At 36.1% G+C, this 23118-nt stretch overlaps 2 protein-coding genes across 2 annotated transcripts; one reads left to right on the top strand and one right to left on the bottom strand.

The window, feature by feature from the left end:
- Window positions 1–376: 376 nt before the first annotated feature.
- SPCS3 (signal peptidase complex subunit 3) lies at window positions 377–13191 on the top strand (the record flags this gene model as incomplete). The annotated part of the gene is given in 4 exon segments (XM_014589710.2): window positions 377–450; window positions 3759–3835; window positions 9357–9472; window positions 9917–13191. Coding segments are annotated over 4 exon segments (400 nt in total), but the record flags the coding sequence as incomplete, so codon positions are not given.
- Window positions 13192–15184: 1993 nt separating this feature from the next.
- LOC102502267 (small nuclear ribonucleoprotein F-like) lies at window positions 15185–19423 on the bottom strand. Its single transcript, XM_014589711.1, is given in 3 exon segments — window positions 15185–15432; window positions 15920–16054; window positions 19372–19423. Coding segments are annotated over 3 exon segments (435 nt in total).
- Between the last annotated feature and the right edge of the window lie 3695 nt (window positions 19424–23118).

Raw genomic sequence — 23118 nt, 5'->3', positions numbered from 1 at the left:
ACTCAGTAAGTAGCAGCTGTTACCATTTTAGTTTCCACACCACCTTGTAGTCATGTGCAACTTTCTTTTCTTATTCTGCAAAATTGGGTCGCAGCGAGTTATTTACAGTTCTTTTCAGTAGTTTTTATCTCTAGTTTTTGTTAGCCTTCTCTTTAAGGTATATGAGAAGCTGAAGACCTACTTTTTTTCGTATTGGATCAGAATGCTTATCCTGTTTTCACATTTACCGATTTCTCTGTTTTCTACTTGCTTCTTTGTGGGATGCTGTTTCACCAGTGCAACACGACTAGATCCTGTCTTTCATCTTTAAGAAATTATATGAATTTTGTGTTCTGTTATATTTAAAGGATGGTAAAACTTTTATCTTTACTTCCAGAAAAAATGTAGAAGACTTCACTGGACCTAGAGAAAGAAGTGATCTGGGATTCATTACATTTGATATAACTGCTGATATCCTTTAAGAAAATAACTCATTGCCTTTTCTATGGTTTTGTAAGGAGGTGTATGTTTTGTAGTGGTTTGAGGGACAGTGCCTTAAGTTACCCATTGAATTAACCAAACCTTGGAAATTGCAGTATCTATAGTTTCATCACTAACTAGTGTTACTACCACCTTATTCACACTTATACTTGCATTATTTGTGTGAACATACTTTAAGTACTTAATAGAAACATTAAATAATCAAAAACAACACAAGAAAGTTGTGTACCTCTGTGTTTTGGAAAGAAGAAAATAGCACCTTTGGGAAAATGTCATTAGTGCTGGACCTCTCTAGAAATATTTTATGTACAGTCCTGAAGAATATATCCATGTTAGAAGCATGTGTTTTAAAAGTGAATTGTAGGGCCAGCAGGTGGCACAGTGGTTAAGGCTCTACATTTCCTCCATGGTCGACCCCAGTTTGAGTCCCAGAAATGGTGGCCTGAAACTCTGGGGTGCTTGTGTTTGCCCAAAATCCTGAGAGCACATTAGAGAAAGGATTGTGGCATGGCAATCCCCCCTGCACAGTGATTTCTGACATTCTCCGTGTCTGTCTCTCTGGTGAGTATACATGCATCCTAGCAAAATGATCTCTTAAAAAAAAAAAAAGATTTGGGACCGGCAGTTAGCGTGATCAGGCTTTGTTGCTGGACTCCCATGTAATCGACCACGGTTCAAGTCCTGGACATGGTGGCTTAAACTCAGGGTGGGGGCACGTGTACATGCATGCCCAAGATCCCGAGAGGAGAAGGGATTGTGGTGTGGCCATCCCCCACTGGGGAGTGATTTCTCGCTTTCTGTCTCTCTGCCTCTCTCTTTCTGTTGAGCGCACGCGCCCTATAGCAAAAACCTCTCAAAAAAAGAGACTTGTTTCTGTTATGGTTCCAAAGGTCTTATCAAAATAATTATTGATAAACCATATTTTCCTTTTATAGTTCTTTTTATAATGACTTACAATAAGAATCAGAAATCTGATCAATTAAAGAGTTACTTTGGAATCAGCTCGTGGCATGGTGGTTAAGGGTGCTGGACTCCCATATGGCTGACTGGTTTGAGTCCCGGACCTGGCAGCTTGCTTTCTCATTTACCCTCTTTCTCTGTCACTCTGTTCCTCTCTGGTCAAATTAAAAAGTTAAATAAAACAATTTTTAAAAAAATAAGAGTTACTTTAATGGAGATTATTTAAATACTTCCTTTTTATCTTGAGTTTTCATCTTTTGACAACTCTGCTCATTTGGCCAGTTTAATCTTCTTAGCATCTGAGATTAATATCTGGCAATGGTCTCGGCCATTTTAAGCCCGATCATGACTGAAAGTGTTTATGGAGATTGAACAGTCTGAACTTGTGTAAAGCAGCTGTGTGAACATTGAAGCAGGTCATATATACCTGGGGAGTTTACTGAATATGCCTTTTTACAACCATGAAATTACTTGTAACTTAATTCTTTAGAAATCATTTATTGGGACCTAGCCATGATGGCATATGCTGCTGAGACGCTGTGCTCGGTAGAATGGGACCATATGAGAGGCCTTGTTTCTGTTCCTGATCTGGTAATCAGAGTGTGATGCCATATGATTGTAACCTCAGTTACTCTGGAGGCTGAGGCAGGAGGGTAGCATGGTTCAAGGCTGGTCTGGGAAGAGAACTCAGTGTTGTGGCAAGTGCCATGGTATGGTGGCAGAAGCTGTTATAACTACCTGGAGGGTTGAGGTAAGAGGATCAGGACATGGTGGGGCCCTGTATTTAAAAAAGAAAAGAGAGCCAGCTGTTGGCATAGTGGTTAAGGCAGCTGGATCCCACATGACTGATAGCTGTTAAAATCCCAGATCCAGTGGCTTGAAAAAATATGCTGGGCACACGTATTTGTGTTCCTAAAATCCTGAGAGGAAAATGGAGGAGAAATGGGATGGTTTCTCACTTTCCCCCTCTTACCTTCTCCCCCAGGCAAGCATGAGTGTCCTATAGCAAATAAAAACAAACAATTACTGGATTGAGACAGACTAGGGATTAGTCCTTTTTAAAGTCTTGTCATTAAAAAATATTACTCAAAGGAGTTAAGATCTAGTGGGAATGTAGTAGTTTTATGTATCTAGAGAATTATAGTGAAATTTTATAATATTTCATCTACTGTATTAATACATGATCAGTCTCATTATTTATGGCTTACTTAGATTTTCTTAATGCTACCAACTTGAAATTGTACTTATCCTTATGAAGAGCTGTCCCAGACATCTCAACTTTAAATGAGTGATTCGTAGTGGCTAACAGAATTAAAAGTGTGTAATAACAAACATGTTCTCATTTTGTAAATGCTCATAATAAAATGACAACAATTTACATGTAGTTATTTTATTTATTTATTTTTTAAGAGAGAATTTTGCTATAGAGTGCTTGCACTCGCCAGAGCAGAGACAGAAAACGAGAAATTCCCCCCCCCCCCGGGGGAGGATGTTCACACCACAATCTCTTCTTCTCCATTCTCCTCTTGGGATCTTGGGCATGCATGCACATGTACCCATAGTGAGTTTTAAACTACCGGGTCCAGTACTCAAACCACGGTTGACTACGTGGGAGTTCAGCAATGTAACCATTATGCTATCTGCTGGTCCCAGTTCTTAGTAAAATCTCAATAGTAACTTGATTGATGTCTCAGTAGTGGTACCATTCTTTTACTTTTGGTGAGTTTGTCCCTGTCTTCCCCAGAAGCTGATGGAGCCAAATTGGTGTTCAGCTGTATCTTACCCAAGCACTTCATGTATTGAGAAATTTTGATACCGGCATTTGATCAAGAACACCCTATACAATTTATTATACATAGTTAATTACTTGAGCCTAGATTTTTTTTTCCATAATGTTAAATTTAAATAATGGTAATTGATTATACCTTAGAACTCTCGTTGAATTGTATGTACTTGAAATGCTAAGTCCTCTTTCTTTTAGATTTGGTGAGTTGATGTTACAAAAAACTAATTTTTGGGTATCTTTGTTAGTTTCTTATTAACCAAAGTATCTCAGCTAGTAATACTTAGAGGAACAGGGAGGATGCTGATATTCTCAAACTGATGTCGTCTCTAGTTTTGGAATGGGATAGATTTTGTAATATTTTTATCTTCTGTATATTTTTATTAAAATAATGGCTCAGCATGTTTTGAGACCGTATCTCCTTTTTTTCTATTGTAATGTTAGTATCACTATGGATAATTAACCCAAGAATAACTAGAGTCTGTTGAAAAGTTGTACTGCTTTATGACATATGTATATTCCTTAATTTGTTTACATCTAGAGAATATATTTGATTGGAACGTTAAGCAATTGTTTCTTTATTTATCAGCAGAATATTCAACAAAAAATAATGTAAGTATTTTTAGGTATCTTTTAATAGCTATTTAGAACCTTATTCTTTGTGAAAGAATATAGGTTTTGGATGCCAGCTGGTGCATCGTGGTTAAGGTGCTGGTCTCCGACAGTGGTCAACTGCAGTTCAAGTCCTGGACCTGGCAGCTTGCTTTCTGACTTTCTCTCTCTCACGCTCTCTCTCACTTGCTCTGTGGTGAACACATGTGTCCTATAACAAAATAAAATAATAGTGATAAAATTAAATAATTCTTAAAAAAAAATATATGTATATTTTTATATATTTAGTGTATCAGACTTGGGTAGCCTTGTAAAATTCACAAGTCTATGGAAATGTGATTCTATTATAAAAACTTTATCCCCTTAGACAGCTTTTCTGTTGTTTTTGTTTGTTTGTATGGTCTGTTCTAGAGCTCTCTGGCATTGTGGTCTCCAGAATGGGGTACATGCAAAGTAATCCATAGGTATATATAGAAAACAATAAGTGCTTTTATTAATATATATTTTGGTTTAAATAACATGGAAGCTGGGCATGCCTGTAGTTCCAGCTACTACAAAACCTAGTAGGATCATGAATTTGAGGCCAGCCTGGGCATAGAAAGACCCTATATCTAATTAATTAATTAGTTAATTTTATTAAAAAATAAAAGGGAAAAAGGTTAAGTTTTTTTAATGCTTGATACATAAAGTGACGTTAATATTCTTGCTTAGTTCTTAAGTCAGATGGTCACATGTCTTGTATCACATGCACATATTCCAAAGGAAGTGAGGAAATCAGTAGGTCAGGAGGTTGACCATGCTACCTAATAGTCATTCATTCACTTTCAGCATTTTGCAAAGTACTGCAGTACATGCAATATGTTTCAAAGTAGATTATATTATCTAGTTTGAGGTAATCCTCACAAAAGGGAAGTGTCTTAAAAAGCTTGCTGCAAAGAAATCACAGAGCGAAGATAATACTAATGGTCTAAAATTATGGAAACAATGAGGAATTGGCAGAGCTGATACATGTTTCTCTTCTTAGTGGCCAAGTCACATTAAGGGATTAAAAAACCAAACAGATACCTAAGTAGATCTAATAAGCTGACTTAGAAAATTCAACATTGATCAAGAAGACTATTTAAAGTGGAAAGGATTTTTATGTTAAAATGATGATATTAAGTAGTAATAAAGTGATTGATTAATAGTACATATGTACCATTTACATAATTTATAAGTAAAAATGCATAGTTTGGGATTTTGTGCTCAAAATAATTTGTGGTTAAAAATTCTTGATGATCACTTTCAAAGGTGTGATCAGAAAGGATGTTGCTGAGCTGAGGAACAGGAAATGGAGAGGCAGACTTGTGACTTAGTAGTATACTTTTTTAAACTAAAAGATTTTCTCTGGGACCAGCAGTTGGCGTAATGGCTATGTCACTGGACTCCCGTGTAGTCGACCATGGTTCAAATTCCGGACCCAGTGACTTAAATTCAGGCCAGGCGCATGTGTGACCATGCCCAAGATCCCAAGAGGAGAATGGAGGAAAAGGGATTGCAGTATAGTCATCCTCCTTGGGGGGTGATTTTTCACTTTCTGTCTTTGTCTTTTTGGCGAGTGCACATACCCTATAGCAAAAACCACTCAAAATAAATAAATAAAAATAAAAGAATCTCTCCGTAGCCACTATTACAGAGCTGCACAGTAATATTTAGATCCACAAAATTGACAAATGACTAAAACTCTCATTTTAAAAATATGTAATCAAAAGTTGTAAAGATTACTGAAAAATTTATCTTCCGAGATTATTTTATAACCTATCTCAGTACCAAAATTTACATTTTTCTTTATGTAAAAATTCATAGCTTGAGCTGTTATGATAGTCCCATTTATCTACAATTACTCATAGATTATAATAAGTTTTATAATTAAAAGCTATTGAATTTTTACATTAAAATATACTAAATCTATTAGAATATGATTGAAAGCTAGTGGAACAGGTAGCATGGGGGGTGAGATATTCATATAGGATATTAATGCAAAAATCTTTGGTCATATTTAGTGTTGTTACTGATATAAAGTGATAGCCTTATCATGAAGGTGAAATCTGTGGAATCAAAATGTGCTTATATGTTATTTTTACCTGAATTACCCTTAGTGTAGCATGGAGTTAATTCCTGGTCTAACCTGAAAGCAGTAACCTGTTTTAAAAGAGTGAGAGAATAGGATCTAGTTCTTTCTGTTTTCCCTTTACCATCCAGAGTCCACACTATATTTTATTTGAACTCCTCATTTCCTTTGTTCATCCTAGAGCTCATGCATGCACACATAAGAATAGGAGAGAGACATGAGCACCCTCCATAGAGACTGGTCACATCGAGCTCTTCCTCCAGTCCTCCAGCCCGTCAGATCTTTGACACTCACATGTGTGCCAGACATGTTTTAGGCCAACTGGGTGAGGGATTCAAATTGCAGTTGGTCTATGGGATTTGCCGTTTTTTTTTTTTTTAATTTTTTTTTTCTTTTTTGTTTTTTGAAGAGGTTTTTGCTGTAGGGCGCATGCGCTTGCCAGACAGAGAGAGACAGAGAGACAGAAAGTGAGAAATCCCCCCCCCCCCCAGGGGAGATGGCCACGCCGCAATCCCTTCTCCATTCTCCTCTCGGGATCTTGGGCACGCACGCACATGCGCCCAGCGTGAGTTTTAAGCCACCGAGTCCGGGACGCGAACCACGGTCGACTACATGGGAGTCCAGCGACATAGCCATTATGCTAACTGCTGGTCCCGGATTTGCTGTTTCCCGAGCAGCCCATCACCACTGCACTATGGAGCTGGTCCCCTACATTTATTTTTAAGGACCACACATTAATCAGTTTTTGTCTATTTAATGGTTTTATTAGTTAACTGGAATTTTTAGCACTTCAATTCAATGTATAGTCAATTCAGTATACACTTATTCTGAGCTATATTTTATGCTAGGTATTTTTTGGGCACTAGGAATATTGGGATGGGTAAGTTTTGATTTCTGCCTTTCAGAGTCAACAAAATGGTAAAAGAAACAGAAAAGGCTATTCCTGGAGCTAAGAGTAACTAAATATAAATACATATATTATTCTACAAGTTTCAACAAATTATTGAAATAAATGTTGCCTTTTTTATGACAAGTATACCTAAATTATATTTATAATTCTGATTTACTTCAGCATAACTAGTAAATTTGTACTGTGTTGGAATTTGACACATTATTGCTTGGTGGATAATAGATCTACATAAAGAATCATTTTACTTCAGCATATCTTTGCTTCTCTGTTCTTCTAAATGTTTTTGTTTAATGTTAGAAAGACTATAAAGAGATTTGAACCCTCTTTCAGAAATCACTGTTCCACTTTTGATTTTAGTTAACATAGACACCACACACTGAATTGTCAGCCTCACAAGCTAATGGATGATAGCTTAATATAACGAACTTCTTGGGATTTAGTCACAGTCACAAATGTGTTTTCTGTTCATTTCATTCTCCTAATTTTATAAATGGAACTTGTTTGTAATATATTGAGATAGTGGCTTAAAATAATTGGCCTCTAGGATTTTACTATGATGGAACAGTGATGTACATATATATTTTCCTTAAAGGGAAAAAATGATCTTTTAAAGACTGATTTTGGTATTCCTTGACTGTTTACAGTCTTGGAGATTCATACATTTTCATGATATAATCTGGAAACAGTAACCTGTTTTAAAAGAGTGAGGGAATAGGGCCTAGTTTTTCCTGTTTTCCTTTTACCATCCAGAGTCCACATGGAGCAAGATGGTCTCAGATTTTATGGTGAAAAGTGATTTAGCAGAGTACTTTCATGCTTCGCCTCAGCCCACACTCCGTTTAAAACTGCTGTGCTCCACAGTCAGGGCCTAATGGAAAGTCTGGGATCTATTCCTGGTCTAAACTAAAAGCTGGACATTGTGGCCTGTGCCCATAGTCCCAGCTGCGCTGGACACTAAGTCAGGAGGATCAACACAAAGTGAAACCCTGTTTTTTTTTTTTTTTTTAAGGTTTTTGTCATAGGGTAAGTGTGCTTACTGAAGAAGGGAGAGAGGGAAAGTGAGAAATCACCCCTCAGGGTGGATGGCCACACTGCAGTCCCTTTTTCTTCCCTTCTCTTAGAATTTTGGGCATGTTCATGCATACACATGCTCACGCACACATATGTGCGCAGTGTGATTTTAAAGCCACTGTGTCTGAGTATTGAACCATGGTCTACCATGTGGGAGTTCAGCACCTTAGCTGCTATGCCACCTGCTGGCCCCTGAAAACCCTGTCTTTAAAGAAAATAAAAATTCCTTTTCAGGGTTCTTCTAAGGGCTCCACTTTTTATAGAGTATAGATTTAGAACCGTGTAATAAGCTGGAAGGGTCCTTAGTGATACAATTGATTTGTAAAATTAATGATTCCCTTTAGGTAAATACCATTATTTTTTCTAGGAAAAGATTGCTCCCCATTTTTTTTTTTTTTTTTGCTATAGGTCATGTGCACTCACCAGAGAGACAGAAAGCGAGAAGCACTCACCAGAGAGAGAGAAAGCAAGAAATCACCTCCCAAGGAGGGATGGCCATGCCGCAATCCCTTCGCCTCCATACTCTTGGGATCTTGGGCATGCATGCATACGCGCCAGGTGTGAGTTTTTTTTTTGTTTTGTTTTTGAGAGGTTTTTGCTATAGGGTGTGTGGGCTCACCAGAAAGACCGAGACAGACAGAGAGATAGAAAGTGAGAAATCCCCCCCTGGGGGGACACACTACAATCCGTTCTCCATTATCCTCTCAGGATCTTGGGCATGCACGCACATGCACCCAGCGTGAGTTTAAGCCACCGGGTCCCAGACTCGCACTGCGGTTGGCTACATGGGAGTTCAGTGACATAGCCATTACGCTAACTGCTGGTCCTAGTGCCCTGTGTAAGTTTAAGCAACTGGGTCTGGGACTAGAACTGCAATCGACTACATGGGAGTCTAGCGACATAGCCATTATGCCAACTGCTGGTCCCAAGATTGCCCCTTCTTGTGCCTGTCTACTTGCTTTTACTTTGTTTGCCTTTAGATTTTAGCAAATCCCTTAAAGTTGAACTTAGTAATATGTTAAACTATTTGCTTACTGATCTACTACTGCTTTCCCTTGAGTTCTACATCTGCACATTGAACCAACTGTGGATGGAAAATATTCTGCATAGTTAAGTATACGATGGTTGTGCCTATATCTTAACATGTATAAACTTTTTTCTTGTCATTATTTCTGAAACAATATTTATATAGCATTTACATTGTAATAGGTATAAATAATCTAGAGATGATTTAAAGTATGAGGAGGGATATTGTTGTTGCTTGCAGATATTATACCATTTTATATCAGGGACTTGAATATCTGAATTTTGGTATCCACAGGGGTCCTGGAGCTAAGCCCTGTGGATACTGAAGGATGACTGACTTTCAATGTGAAATAATAGGATGCTATTTCTGATGAATTATCTAATTAATTTTCATTTTAATGTAGGCTCTGAACCAAGTTGTCCTCTGGGATAAAATTGTTCTGAGAGGTGATAATTTGAAGCTGTTTTTGAAGGATATGAAAACAAAATATTTTTTCTTTGACGATGGAAATGGTCTCAAGTGAGCAAATCTTTTTTTTTTTTTTTTACATTTAATAAGATGTGAATCAAAGATACAGTGTATTTTATTTTGCAGAAAAATAATAGAAGATAATAAAAGTTGGGAGAGAAATACAGGTCTAAACTAGAAGACTGGGTAGAAGTACAAGCTGGGATCTAAAATAAGTAATCCGTTCTTTTGCAGTATTTGAGATGTAATAGTCAAAGTAATAAAGGCTTATAGTTTATATTCTAGATGTACAGGGGGCACGGACTTGCCTATATGTGGTACAGCGCTTATCTTTGCATTTCAAATGACATGAGAAAGTAGTTCTTTTTTGCAGATTAGGATGTCTGTTAGGAATAACTATAAATAAAGCATTTGATGCCATAATACTTGCTTTAAAATGTTTTTATGGAGCTACAAGTGTTTCTGCTGACTTATGGTTATTATATCTTTTTATAGGGGAAACAGGAATGTCACTTTGACCCTATCTTGGAATGTTGTACCAAATGCTGGAATTCTACCTCTTGTGACAGGATCAGGACACGTATCTGTCCCATTTCCAGATACATATGAGATAACGAAGAGTTATTAAATTATTCTGAATTTGAAACAGCATATTTTTATACTTAATGAATTGTATCTCATTTATTTCTTCCCTTGCATTTTCATTTGTTTTTGTTTTTGTTTTTTTTCTTTTTTGGGGGGGAGGGCGGTATAAGAACTAACATTTAAAAGGCATATTTGAAAGGAAAAGTTAATGGACTACTTAAACTTAATTTTACAAACATAAAAACAAGGCCACCAGAGTGGAGTATTATAAGAATAAGACAAGTACATTGTAAGGATTTATAATGGATATTTATTTGAAGTAGTCCCTGTGTTTCTGTTATTCTTTATGGAGTACAAAGTGAGCATGAAGGGTAGTTAATATGTTCAGGTGCCTGTAGAGTCCTAAGAACTCTGTAATTTATGCCTTGCATTCATGCAAGTTCACATTTGATGTGATTTAGAAGTAGACATTCTCTCTTATCTCTTTTAGGTTATGTTTGAATACTGGAAAAATTTCTGTGGTTATTTATTAGAAGTCTGGTTCACAAAAAGCCAAAAGTGATGACATTTTATTCCATTTGTCTTAGGAATACCCATATGCTTGTTATTCTTACAGGTGACTAGCAACTTTCTCCACTTAAAAACTAAATACCTCTTTATATGCTGTGTATCATCCTAACACATTTTAAAGTCTCTTAAGTCAACTCTGTCTTTCAGTGCTTTCTGTAAAAATGTTCCTTTGTATTATATCTTTGTATAATTTTTAGCTTTGCCATTGAAAGTTAAAAATGTTTGCATGATTTACACTCTTGAGTTAAGTTCATTTTAGTGAGCATGCCTAGTGCCACTAAGTGGTAATTATTTCCAGTTTTCTGTAGGTCCACATTTTAATTATTATTGGGGTAATTAATATTTGTGGTGTGCTTTTTCAGTTACAAAGCACTCACATATATTTTATTGTATGTTATCCTCAGTAGTCTGATGAGGTACGTGATACAAGTGTTAGCTCTTTTCAGATGAAGAAACTGAAACCCAGAAGTTTATTGCATTGCTGTAAGGCTAAACAGCTGGCAAGGATGGAGTTGAAACTTGAATTGAGGTCTGATTCTCTAGGCTTGTCTTTTTTCTTATACCTCAGGTTACAGACTAATCAGATTTTACTTATAAATAAGAAAGCATACTTTTTGTTATCTTAGGCACTCCTTTAATTACTTCTAGAAGAGGTTTCCTATTCAGTATGGAAGTGACTAATTTTTAAGCTGCCAACAACTTACATAAAGTAATACTTTATTTCGTTTTCTGTATAAACTCCTTTCATTTATATTAAAAGTAAGAAAATATAAGTATGTGAAAATAATTTAGGGGTTAAATATATAACTTATCATTAAATATACAACTGTATTTAATGCTTCCTTTTTCCCTGTAGTGGGCAAATAAACAGCTTCAATGATTGCAACTGCAAATCAATTACCCTTAAAAAGAAGACCAAACACTGTAGTTACACTATCAGCAGTAACCAAAAAGGGCTACTATTTTCTAAGAACTGTTTAAATTAAAACATTTGTTACATTTACCTCATATGAAATATATCATTATTTAATTGCATTGATTTTAACAGGTATTATATGTAGGTCATGTAAAAGCACGTGAGTATAAGTTTTTAAAACTAGCAGAAAGGTTAGAGGTATAATACGGATACTAGATTGGATTTGGCTGCTAGCTTCTCATTAAACTTTTCAGGGTCTTGGTTTCTTTATCTGTAAAGTGACAGAGTTGGGCTAATTAACTTAAATGGTGGTTCTTTCATACCACACAAGTCTAAAATTTGTTTTACCTATTCAGCAAAGAGATTGAACAGAAAAGCATCTTAATAATGTGAAGACAGGAAGGTGATTGAAAGACTAATACATCATTCATATTGATCTGACTGTATTTCTCTTAGCTTTTGCACCAGAACATTTAACCTCATTTAGTTTATACAAAAACTAGACATGAAAACTTAAAATCTGTAAGTGTCAAAACTTAAAAATTGGGTATATTCTTCTTAAGGAGAGTGTGTACAATGAGCTTTCAGTCCTGGTCACACATGGGGACTGGTTTAACAGTTCATTTATACCTCTATGCCGTGTAAGTCTGTTAGTCTGGTACAGATTAATGTTGAAATTTACTTGAGTTACAGTTTGTTTATTTGACAAACCCACTTGTTTGGACTTTGAAGAAGAGAAGTAGAAAAGCTCAATGAGCACAATGTGCATAAAGCTGTTCATTTTTACATAACTAAGGGAAACTGCTCAGGACAAGAATGCTTCAAAATGGGTATAAGGAACCGCCGTCTCAGGAACTCATTTTTGGGTGCGCACAGTTCTACTAGTCATAATTCTACATTTAAAAAAATTGACGTCTTCAGTTTGATAACCATATCATCTACCTTCGTCTCAATGTGTCAAGTAATCTCAAGTGTTCAAAGACGCAAACCTCCTCATTTCTAAAAACCCAAGTACATTTAGAAATGTCTGAGCCCAGAGATGATTCTGAGAAAAGAGAATAATTGCAAGACACATGCTTAAAGTAATTATGGTTAGAAATGAATTAATTTTAAATGCAGTGCTCACATACTCTTCTGTAGCACTTTGACCCAGACAAACAGCTCTATCAGTGTTTTTTATTCCTCTAATTGATTACATTGTGGTTTCTTAGTGCTGAAAGGGAAATAACAAAAAGCTTCATCAATTCCTAAGGGTGTATTAAGGAAAGTGGATTATTTTGTACTTCTTTTCCTGAAATTATTTTATAAGTCTTTGGTGGGTCCTGGCCAACCACTTAATAGCACTAAGAGATGGACTGGAAGGTGATAAATGAACAGTTTTCACTGTAGTTTTTAATCTAAAGCTGAGAGATCTAAAGCTTTGGATCTTTAGGGTATAGATTAACAGAGGTGTTATTTTGTAATACTTTGAATTGACATGAAATGGGTTTATGGGGGTAAAAAACCATAAGCTGTGAACTTTGGTAATAAACATCCATTTCAGAAGCTTTCCTTGCTTTTAGCAGAGAGCTTGTGTACATTATGTGTGACTTCCAGTGACTTAAAGAGATCTATTTCAAAAAGTTGTTGCATGTTTTTGATGCAATTTGGGAAATTGTTTACTTCACAAATACAAATTCATAAAAAAAATTCATGAAAATACTGAATATATGTTTGAGGATTTTCTTAATTGCAATAAATATTCAGCATTTTTTCTAATCAGACAAACAGCTCTATCAGTGTTTTTTATTCCTCTAATTGATTACATTGTGGTTTCTTAGTGCTGAAAGGGAAATAACAAAAAGCTTCATCAATTCCTAAGGGTGTATTAAGGAAAGTGGATTATTTTGTACTTCTTTTCCTGAAATTATTTTATAAGTCTTTGGTGGGTCCTGGCCAACCACTTAATAGCACTAAGAGATGGACTGGAAGGTGATAAATGAACAGTTTTCACTGTAGTTTTTAATCTAAAGCTGAGAGATCTAAAGCTTTGGATCTTTAGGGTATAGATTAACAGAGGTGTTATTTTGTAATACTTTGAATTGACATGAAATGGGTTTATGGGGGTAAAAAACCATAAGCTGTGAACTTTGGTAATAAACATCCATTTCAGAAGCTTTCCTTGCTTTTAGCAGAGAGCTTGTGTACATTATGTGTGACTTCCAGTGACTTAAAGAGATCTATTTCAAAAAGTTGTTGCATGTTTTTGATGCAATTTGGGAAATTGTTTACTTCACAAATACAAATTCATAAAAAAAATTCATGAAAATACTGAATATATGTTTGAGGATTTTCTTAATTGCAATAAATATTCAGCATTTTTTCTAATGAAAATGAGTTTTGTTTATAAGTAAAAAGTATGCATTTTAAAAGACTTTCAGATTTATGCTTTTTATGTGAAGCTGCTGAACTAAAAGTAAATGGAAGAAACCAAGACTAGTAAACTGAAGTTGTGATTTTTTTGTTTTCTTTTGGTATGGGTGGATGGGGGGAGGTTAATTACACCTAAAATATCTTTTCCAGAGACTGTACGCTCCTATATTAGACTGTAAGCTCTTTGAGGGCAGTCCATCAGATTTATCTTTGTATCTTCCCCAGCACCTAGCATAGTGCTTTTGCACAGAATAGGCACCCAATAAAATATCGTTGGTGAATGTATATATTGTGTTTCTAATGTGACCAGACCATAGGGACTGTTTGTCATTAACATTGTTTTGTAAGTGCTGTTTTTCTTTTTTCTTTCTGGAGTCCTGGTGACATTAGATCTGACTGTTCTTCCTCTTTCAAGCTTAGTTAGACTGACAAGGTGGATGCTGTTTCTGCAGTTGCTGTGATCTGTGCTGTTCCAGCCAGGCTTTTCATAAAGAGAGGCAAATGATAGTGGTTAGTAATAGACTGATATATAAGTTACTTTAACCTTTTTTTTTTTTTTGGTCGGGTGTTAGACCCGACCAAAAAAAAAAAAAACCAGATCTAATGTAAACCTGACTGAAAAAAATTCCCAATATGCCTATCTAGGGATAGCCCAAGAAACGTGTTGAAACATGCAGCTTTCTCCATCTGAAATGCGAGTATCCAGTGAGCTACCAGTTTCTTGGGTATAAAGCTGTATTGGCTTACTGCTACCTCACTAGCTCATCACACTGCACTGAACCTGCTCGGTTGTGGGAATTTTACTGTTTTTATCTCAGGAGAGAAGAGTTTCTCAAAAGGAATATTTACCATTGAACTCAGGCAACCAAAACCACAGAAATTCTCCCTTTAAAAACAATGAATTTAAAGGGTAGATTTTTAAGTTAAATTTGTTCTATCAGGGATGATGATAAGAGTTTGATTAGAATTTGTTTTCTCCCAATCTGTGGAACCCTGTGCCAGAACTTTTTTTTTCAGTTCTTAGATGTTACCCTCACACTCTTGTCCTTTTCTCTTTCTCTAGGTAAAATGTTAATGTAAGAATTCTTGTTTCAGTAGATTTGCCTGATTAATGAGTTATCACTGCAGGAAGTAAATGTACCACTTCACTAGGTAGATCTTAGAATATAACCAAATAAGTTTGAAGGAGCTTCTAAGCTTTCCCTTTTGTGAAAAAAAAAAAAAAATTACTGAAAAATCTTTATTGTCTAGAAATACATAAAAACAATCTGCAAAAGATGCTATTCTCTCATTTACCCATCTTCCTCTTATTCAACACCTCTGATACAAAGAACGTTATTACATCTTAGTGAAACTTCACACAGATGTCCAGACAACACCTCATCTACGTATTCTGTGTTTGCAAGCTGCATGTTCATATACCCGTCTTCAGATGCCAGGTAATCCTTAAACTCCATTCCCCACTTGAGTTTCACCATCACTGGCCTTTCTGTTAATCCATTGAGGAAAAGTTTGGGATAGAGGTAAACTCATTGCAATAACGCGAATGCTGCAGGCTGCTAGTCGCAGACCCTGCTGCTGCCAGTCCTGCGTGACTGGACTAGCTACCTTGTTGTTTTTATTTTTTCCCAGTTTGTTATGGGGTGTGTACACTCACCATAGAGAGAGAGAGGAAAAGTAAGTCATGCCCCAGGGGAATGGTCACGCTATAATCTCTTCTTCACTCTTGGGATTTTGGGCACACATCACACACAGCAGGCGATGTTTAAGCCTCCAGGTCTAGGACTCCAACAATGCAGTTAGCCATGTAGGATCTAGCTGCCTTAACCTCCACACCACCTGCTAGCCCAAGCCTTCCCTTTTCATGTGTGTAATTTGTACACATCCTACTCATGTATCTGTTGAGTATAGTTGGAAATAGGCATCTGGGAGTTAAAAAATAAAGGGGCTGATTAGTTTGTATTTGAGACAACAGAGCCTCTGCTCATTTCTTCCAAAGGCTACCACTTTTTTACCGGAAGCCCCACTCCCTTGCTTGTTAGGACTGACTGCAACCTCCCTAGTAAATGAGTACAAAGAGACGGAATCTACTGGCTGTGAGTGCGGATGAGGAGGGTTCCGAAATGCATTGTGGGATCTGAAACATCTATCTTAAACAATGGAATTGAATCCTGTTAAACGTCTTTCCAAAGTTGTGTGGCTATCACCCAGATTAATCTGAGAATTCTGCTGCAGCCTCTGCATCTACTTGAAGAACACCCTAAATGATCTTAATACTCATATACAGAGACAGCCAAGGATTGGAAATTACACTTAACTTTCAATTAAGTTCTTATATGCCATTTTATAAGGAGAAACTGATTAGTGCCTGATTGTAGCTCTCAGCTCAACATTTAGAAACTCAAATATTAGTTAAAACAACAATAATAGAATAACATAAAAACTTCAGTTTAAGAAAATTATTTCTTGCTCTTGTAAAGAAATTGAGTGTTCAGTGTTCTACATGTGTGACTGAAGAACCCAGGAGCCTTCCACTTTGTGACTGCCACCCCATTATTCTCAATCTATCACTGGAAAACAAGAACAGAGAAAGCTAACCTTAATTAGCATGGCTGACGGTATCACACACTACCCACTCATATTCCAGGACAGGACAAGTTGTACCTCAAGTGTAGGCTCATGATGTGCCAGACCAACCTAGAGTACTCGTGAGAGCAGAACTGATTTCCATAAAGCAGTCTGTCCTTGTGTACAGTTTTATGTTCCTTCTAATTGAAGACCACTGCTCTACCATACCTGTATAAGATTAGAAATTTCTAAGTCTTGGAGGAGTCATATGACTGTCTATATATTGCCAATTTCCCAAGTTGATTTTTCCAAGTGTTGAATTTGGTCTATATAGGAGTTTGCAAGCTCTGATGAATGTCTAAATGTATCTTACATTTCCCTGATTACTAAAATGTTAGACTTCTGTTCATATGTTTATTGCTTATTTGGATTTCTTTTGTAAAGTACCTGTTCAAGTTTTACATATTTAAATCATCTGGCTTACTCATTTGTAGAACTTTAAATATACTGAGTCCTCTGTTAATTACATGTATTGCACTCCCTAGCTAACCCATTGTACTGTTTTCATGATGCCTTTTGATAAATCAAAGTTCTTAATATAATCAAATTTATCAAATTTTTCTTTCATTGGTTAGTGTTCTTTCCTGATTGCCCAGCAATGTGGGCAGGTTATCAGGTTTAAAGTTAGAAATACCTAGATTTGGATTCTGGTATTGCCACCTTCTTCTAGCTATGTGAACTTGGCAAGTTATACTAGTTTCATAACAGAGAGTGACTTCTTCAAGCATTGTTTGATACTGTGTGCTTGATATATATTTAACAACTCATTTAATGCTCACAACTCTATGATGTAGGTACTATTATCATTCCCATTTTAAAGAAGGAAGAGCTGAGATAAAGATAGGTAACTTGGGAACCAGCAGTTAGCGTAATGGCTATGTCGCTGGACTCCCACGTAGTCGACTGCAGTTCGAGTCCCGAACCCGGTGGCTCAAAACTCACGCCGGGCACGTGTGCGTGCGTGCCCAAGATCCCAAGAGGAGAATGGAGGAGAAGGGATTGCGGCGTGACCATCCCCTCTGGGGGGTGATTTCTCGCTTTCTGTCTCTATCTGTCTGTCTGGCGAGTGCACGTGCCCTATAGCGAAAACCTCTCCAAGGAAAAAAAAAAAGATAGGTAACTTGCCCAACCCTATTTGGGTAGTTGTTGATAAAGCCAGTGTTTAAACCTTGGCATCTGCCAGAATCTGAACTCTCCTTCATATATCCTTATGCTATTTGCTTAGAAATGTGAGAATAATTATACCTTTTCTTCAGAATTACTATGAGAAATACATGGGAAAGGACCTCCCGGCATTGTTAGAACAGGTTTTTATTATCTCTGAAATATAGGACATGGAGGGGATTTGAGGAAACAGAACTGAAAGAGGGCACAGATTTTAAAGTTTTGGCAAAAATATGTGTTTTTTCTTTTATAAATAATTTGTAGAACAAGTTTCCTGTAGTGCAAAACAGTGAGTCGTGCTCTAGTGTCTATTGTAGAAGACAGATGTTCTTTGTACAACATATTTAGTTCTGGGAAGAATGAAAAAAAGTCAAGTTTCATACTTAACCATGTAGTTTAATTTACTAGTAATCCTGAGAAGTATGGCAAAAATTACATTCATTTATTCATCTGAAAAATGAATTTAAGAAAAGCTGGAGAAACAAAACTTTGCCTGCAAATTGTAGTGAAAGATGAAATTCACCAGACAATGTTGATTTTAATCTGGCTATTGCAATAGGAATGTTCATTTCTCCCAAAGAATATCTCAAAGAAAAGGAAGAAGACTTGAGGTTTTATAGAGGTAGTAAACCAGGGAGACATGAGAAATGGTGGATAATGAATGGGTTCTTGGATATACAAGGAGAGGTACTCCCTTGAAGTTGGCTGTTTTTTCAGAACATAAAGTGGGGGACTTTTAAATCATTGCTTTCACCTGTGAGTTCAGGACTCAGAAAATGCTTATTATTGTCCTAGTACTTGGAGAGTTAAACAAAATGCTCAACCTTCTAGTGTATGAGCAAGGTCATAGCTCAGTTGTCCAGGAAGTTACAGTGGTTATGCGCCTACCAGGAGACTAAGCATCCCAAAGACAAGAGGAAACTAAAATAATTCTCTCTAAAATGGTTCATCACTTTACAACTTAAAGATGGGTAGTTTATTACCACTAGCCTTTTATACTTATACATCAAGAAGTTCAATTAAGTATTTGTTCAGCATTTTTTATAGCCTAAGCATTTTTATTTAAAATCAGTGCATTACATACATTATTATTTTTCTTCATTAGTCATATGTCTGTGTAATCCTTCAAAACTTTCTCAATAGTCAAATATTCCCTTAAGATGGTTAATATGTCCTCAAATGTTTTCATTTGCCTACCCATTCCTACTAATTAGAAATACATATCTGATAAATAGCAATAATTTCTATGTTGAAAAGGGTAGTGACTGAGAAGAAGACCAAATATTTTTTGATGTCCCTTATTGATTGTTAAAAATAATTATATGTTCACTAGAAATTGGAAGAATAGCACAGAGAGGTATTGTCTATCCTTCACCTAGTTTTCCCTCATGGTAACATCTTAACTATAGTTCACTATCAAAACATAGAAATTGACTTTGGTATAATTCATAGACTTCATGTAACAATAGCTTCATCAGTTCTACATTACTCATTGTGTTATACAGCTTCCTACCACCACCCCCCGCCCCCCAACACACACACACACACAAAGTGCAGGTATGCTTGTCAGAGAGAGGGGGAGAAAGCACATCTACCCTATAGGGTATGCTTATTCCACAATCTTTTCTACCATTTTTCCATCCTGTTGCAATCTTGGGCATGTATGTACATGTACCTAGCATGTTTTCTGGGGCCTCCAGGGACAGGATTCTAGCTGCCTTCTTCATGTTGGATCCAGCTCCTTTAGCCACTAACTATGAGCCTGGCTTCATAGCTTCTTATAATGATCAAGAAACTGGGTTTATACTCTGGAATTGGGTGTGGAATACAGACAGCTTCTCAAAACACCTTACACTTTCTTAGGAGTTTTTTATTTTATTTTATTTTTATTTATTTATATTTTTGTCTCGTAGTAAAGTCAGGATTTCTCAGCCCTGCCTTTAAGATTTCTCCAGTTGTCTTAGAAAATCACGAAATAAAGTATTGTAATTGCAGTGACTATTAATTAAAGAATGAACATTAAAGTGAGTTGGAGACAGAGGGTAACATCTCAATTGTTACACTGAGTCACCTAGCCATAATTCTATGGGTGCCATGGGCTAGGAAGGTTAAGTTCCTAGATGACTGACAGGCCCTTCCCTGAGTGAAAGCACTGAGGAACTTCAATGAACTAGATGACCTGTGTACAGTTTTCAGGCTTAGGGTAGTTGGTCATACTGGCATGTTGTTGACCCTTGTGTGTCCTGTCAGCTGGTAAGTTGCTTAAACTCCAAGAAGAAACTTAAAAGCTATCCACAGTGTGGCTACTATAAGAGATTATCTTATCCAACAGATGATCTAGCCTATTTGTTTCTGTGGTATGTCTTTGGGTTGCATTAAGTGTTGAGTCTTAGGGAATATCAGTAAAGTTCTTATTCAAAGAGTCAGGTGAGCTGCATTTCCTAGGATTGCTGGGTTGTTAAATGAGGCTGGATAAATTGATCCTTCCAAATATGTCTCCTTGTGTTGGTCATTTCCTTTCTGGCAAGGAAGATCCTCTTTGTGAGAGAAAAGATCTCCAGGAGAACCTGTGAAAGTATTTTGGTATATTTTTGTGTGCTTTTGTGACACACTTACACTGCACACACATAAAATTAAAATTTCATGGGATATGGGAATATTTATTCTTTTTTCATGTCCTTTTATAAAAGCTGGCAGTTATTACCTCATAAACCAACTTCAAAACTCCTTGTTTAAAAAAAGTCAGTTCAAACAGCAATAGGAATTAAATTAGGAGCGAGACAATTTGTAATAACAGTTATAATTTACTGGCTATCTATTATGTAGTAAGTAATTTACAAAAAACATGATCACTTAGAGTAGGATTCACACATTATTTTAACGTATGTTTACTGTGCTCCTACTTGTTAGGCACTCTTCTAGTTCCTAAGCACAGGACTGGCCAAGGCAAGAAAAGAAAGGAAAAAAAAAAGGAAACAAAAATTCTGTTCTTGCAGAACTTACTACCCAGTGGAGGAGGAGCTAATAAATACATTTGAATGTAAAAAATATTTTCAATCCTAAATTAAGTACTATGGAAAAGAAAAATAATCAGAGAGGAATGATAGGGAGTACTGAGACGGTAGTGTAAATAAGATGGTCAGCTTCTTTCACAAAGTGATACCTGAAGATGGGAGAAGTCCAAGGGATGAGTTGAAGAGAAATCCTGGCCAACGGAATGTCAAGAGCAAGACTGTGACAGTCAAGGGATAGGATAGGGGTGTGATATAGATGTGAAAAAGCCAACTTAAGAAATTTAACTCCAAGTCAGGCAACAAGAGGTTCTTAATTCCGATATAGCTGAGAGTAAAGTCAGTGTTTTTGCTATTCAAATAAACGTGTACTAGTTCCTGCTTACCTACTATGCATCATGATCTAATCTCCTACTCTAATATTTGATGGCCACCTAACATTTTCTGGCGAAATAAAGGAGTCAAGGAACTTGTAAACAGAAGAAAGATACTCAACCCTTTCCAGCAAGCTTTACACAGATTAAGAGAAAAAAAGGCAAATATTAGGAAAAGCCATGATGTTGGAAAAGTCATGGTATATTTTTCTGTTTTTCTGTGCAAAATGCATCCTGACTTTCCTAACAACCCAATATATCCACTGCATTGCTATCTCAACTAATTAAAAAATTAGTGTTAGAATAATTTTCTCTATAAATTAAGTAGTTTTAATTCAGTATAATTCATAAATGGAAAGACATCCTGTGTTCTTGGATCAGAAAAATCAATATGCTTAAAATGTCAGTTATTACCCAGATAAACTTACATATTCAATGTGATTCCAATCAAATTGTCAGAGGTAGGAAAAACAAAATAAAATTTGAAATAATAAAAACCCCGTATTACCAAGGCAAAACTGCAAAAAGAACAAAGTAGGAGGCATCTCAATATCTGACTTCAAAATTTATTTATACAAAGCAATAATAATCTAAACGGCATGGTGGGGGCACAAAAATAGACACATAGACCAATGAAACAGAATGGAGAATCCAGAAATAAACCCCAAATCTTATGGCCACATGATTTTTGACAGAGTACAAGACAATAGAGAGCTGAAAATAATCTTTTTGAAAGAACTGCATAACCACTTGAAGAAAAATGAAACTGGACTCCTATATCTGACAATTAACAAGAATCAAGTCAAAATGGATCAGAGATTTAAATGTAAAGCCACAAACTGTAAAACTACTGGTAGAACACTTAAGGGAAACTTGAAAACATCGAAGTAGGCAAAGATTTCTTAAAACCCGTAAAGCATAGGCAATAATACCCAACATAGACAAATGATTTTATATCAAGGTTAAAAGGTTCTTCACAGCAAAGGAAACAATATGTAGAGTGAAAAGACAACCCTCAGAATGGGAGAAAATAGCACATTATTCCTCAGACGCGTTAATAACAAGAAAATATAGGGAACTCAAACAGCTCAAACATTAAAAAAAATAATTCAATTTAAAAAATGGGCAAATAAATTGAATAGACAACTCTCCAAGGAAGACTTACGAATAGCCAAATGGCAAAAATGTTCAAAGTCTCTTGTCCTAAGGGAGATACAAATTAAAACCATAATGAGATCCCATTTAACTTCAGTTAGAATGGCTAGGATCAAAAAAATAAAGAACAAGAAGTCCTGGCAAGGATGTGTGTAAAGCGACCCCTCTTACACTGTTGATGGCATTGCAAATTAGTATAACCTCTGTGGAAAACAATATAGAGGTTCCTCGAAAACCTACAAATAGAACTACCATATGACCCAGTAATTCTACTCCTTGGTATTTATCCAAAAGATAAGAAAACACTGAAGTCAGAGAGACACCTGCACATCTATGTTCATTGCAGCATTATTCATAATTGCTAAGACATGGAATCAACCTAAGTGTCCAAAAACTGATGACTGAGTTGGAGAACTGTGGGCACATACATACTGTGAAATATTACTCAGACGTAAGAAACAATGAGACCCTATCATTTGATTCAAAGTGAATGTAGAGGACTTAATGTTAAGTGAAGTGAGTCAGACTTTAAAATATACACACTATATATCCCCACTCAATATGAACTGAATGTCTACAATGTATGACAAAATTGAAGGATCTGAAGATATGATAGTAGAGAGGATAAGTGTAGATACCAGAGACTATAAGGGAATGTAGTGGGTGATAGAAAATGAGTGGAAGAGGATGGGGGGTGGGGGGGAGAAGAGAAGACACATGTAACAGACAAAAGAATGTAAATCTCTGTTGAAAGGAAAAAATCTGTATTTTTTTATTTCTAAAATTAAAAAATATACAGTTGCTAGAGAGAGAGAAGCAATTTTCAACAGTACAGTTTTCCTGTTTTCTTGATTTCAAAATTTATTTCTGTATGATTAAAAA

The sequence above is a fragment of the Tupaia chinensis genome, unplaced genomic scaffold, assembly GCF_000334495.1.
Source record: "Tupaia chinensis unplaced genomic scaffold, TupChi_1.0 Scaffold000373_2, whole genome shotgun sequence".
Taxonomy (NCBI): Eukaryota; Metazoa; Chordata; class Mammalia; order Scandentia; family Tupaiidae; genus Tupaia; species Tupaia belangeri.
This window is presented reverse-complemented; position numbering and strand designations above follow the sequence as displayed.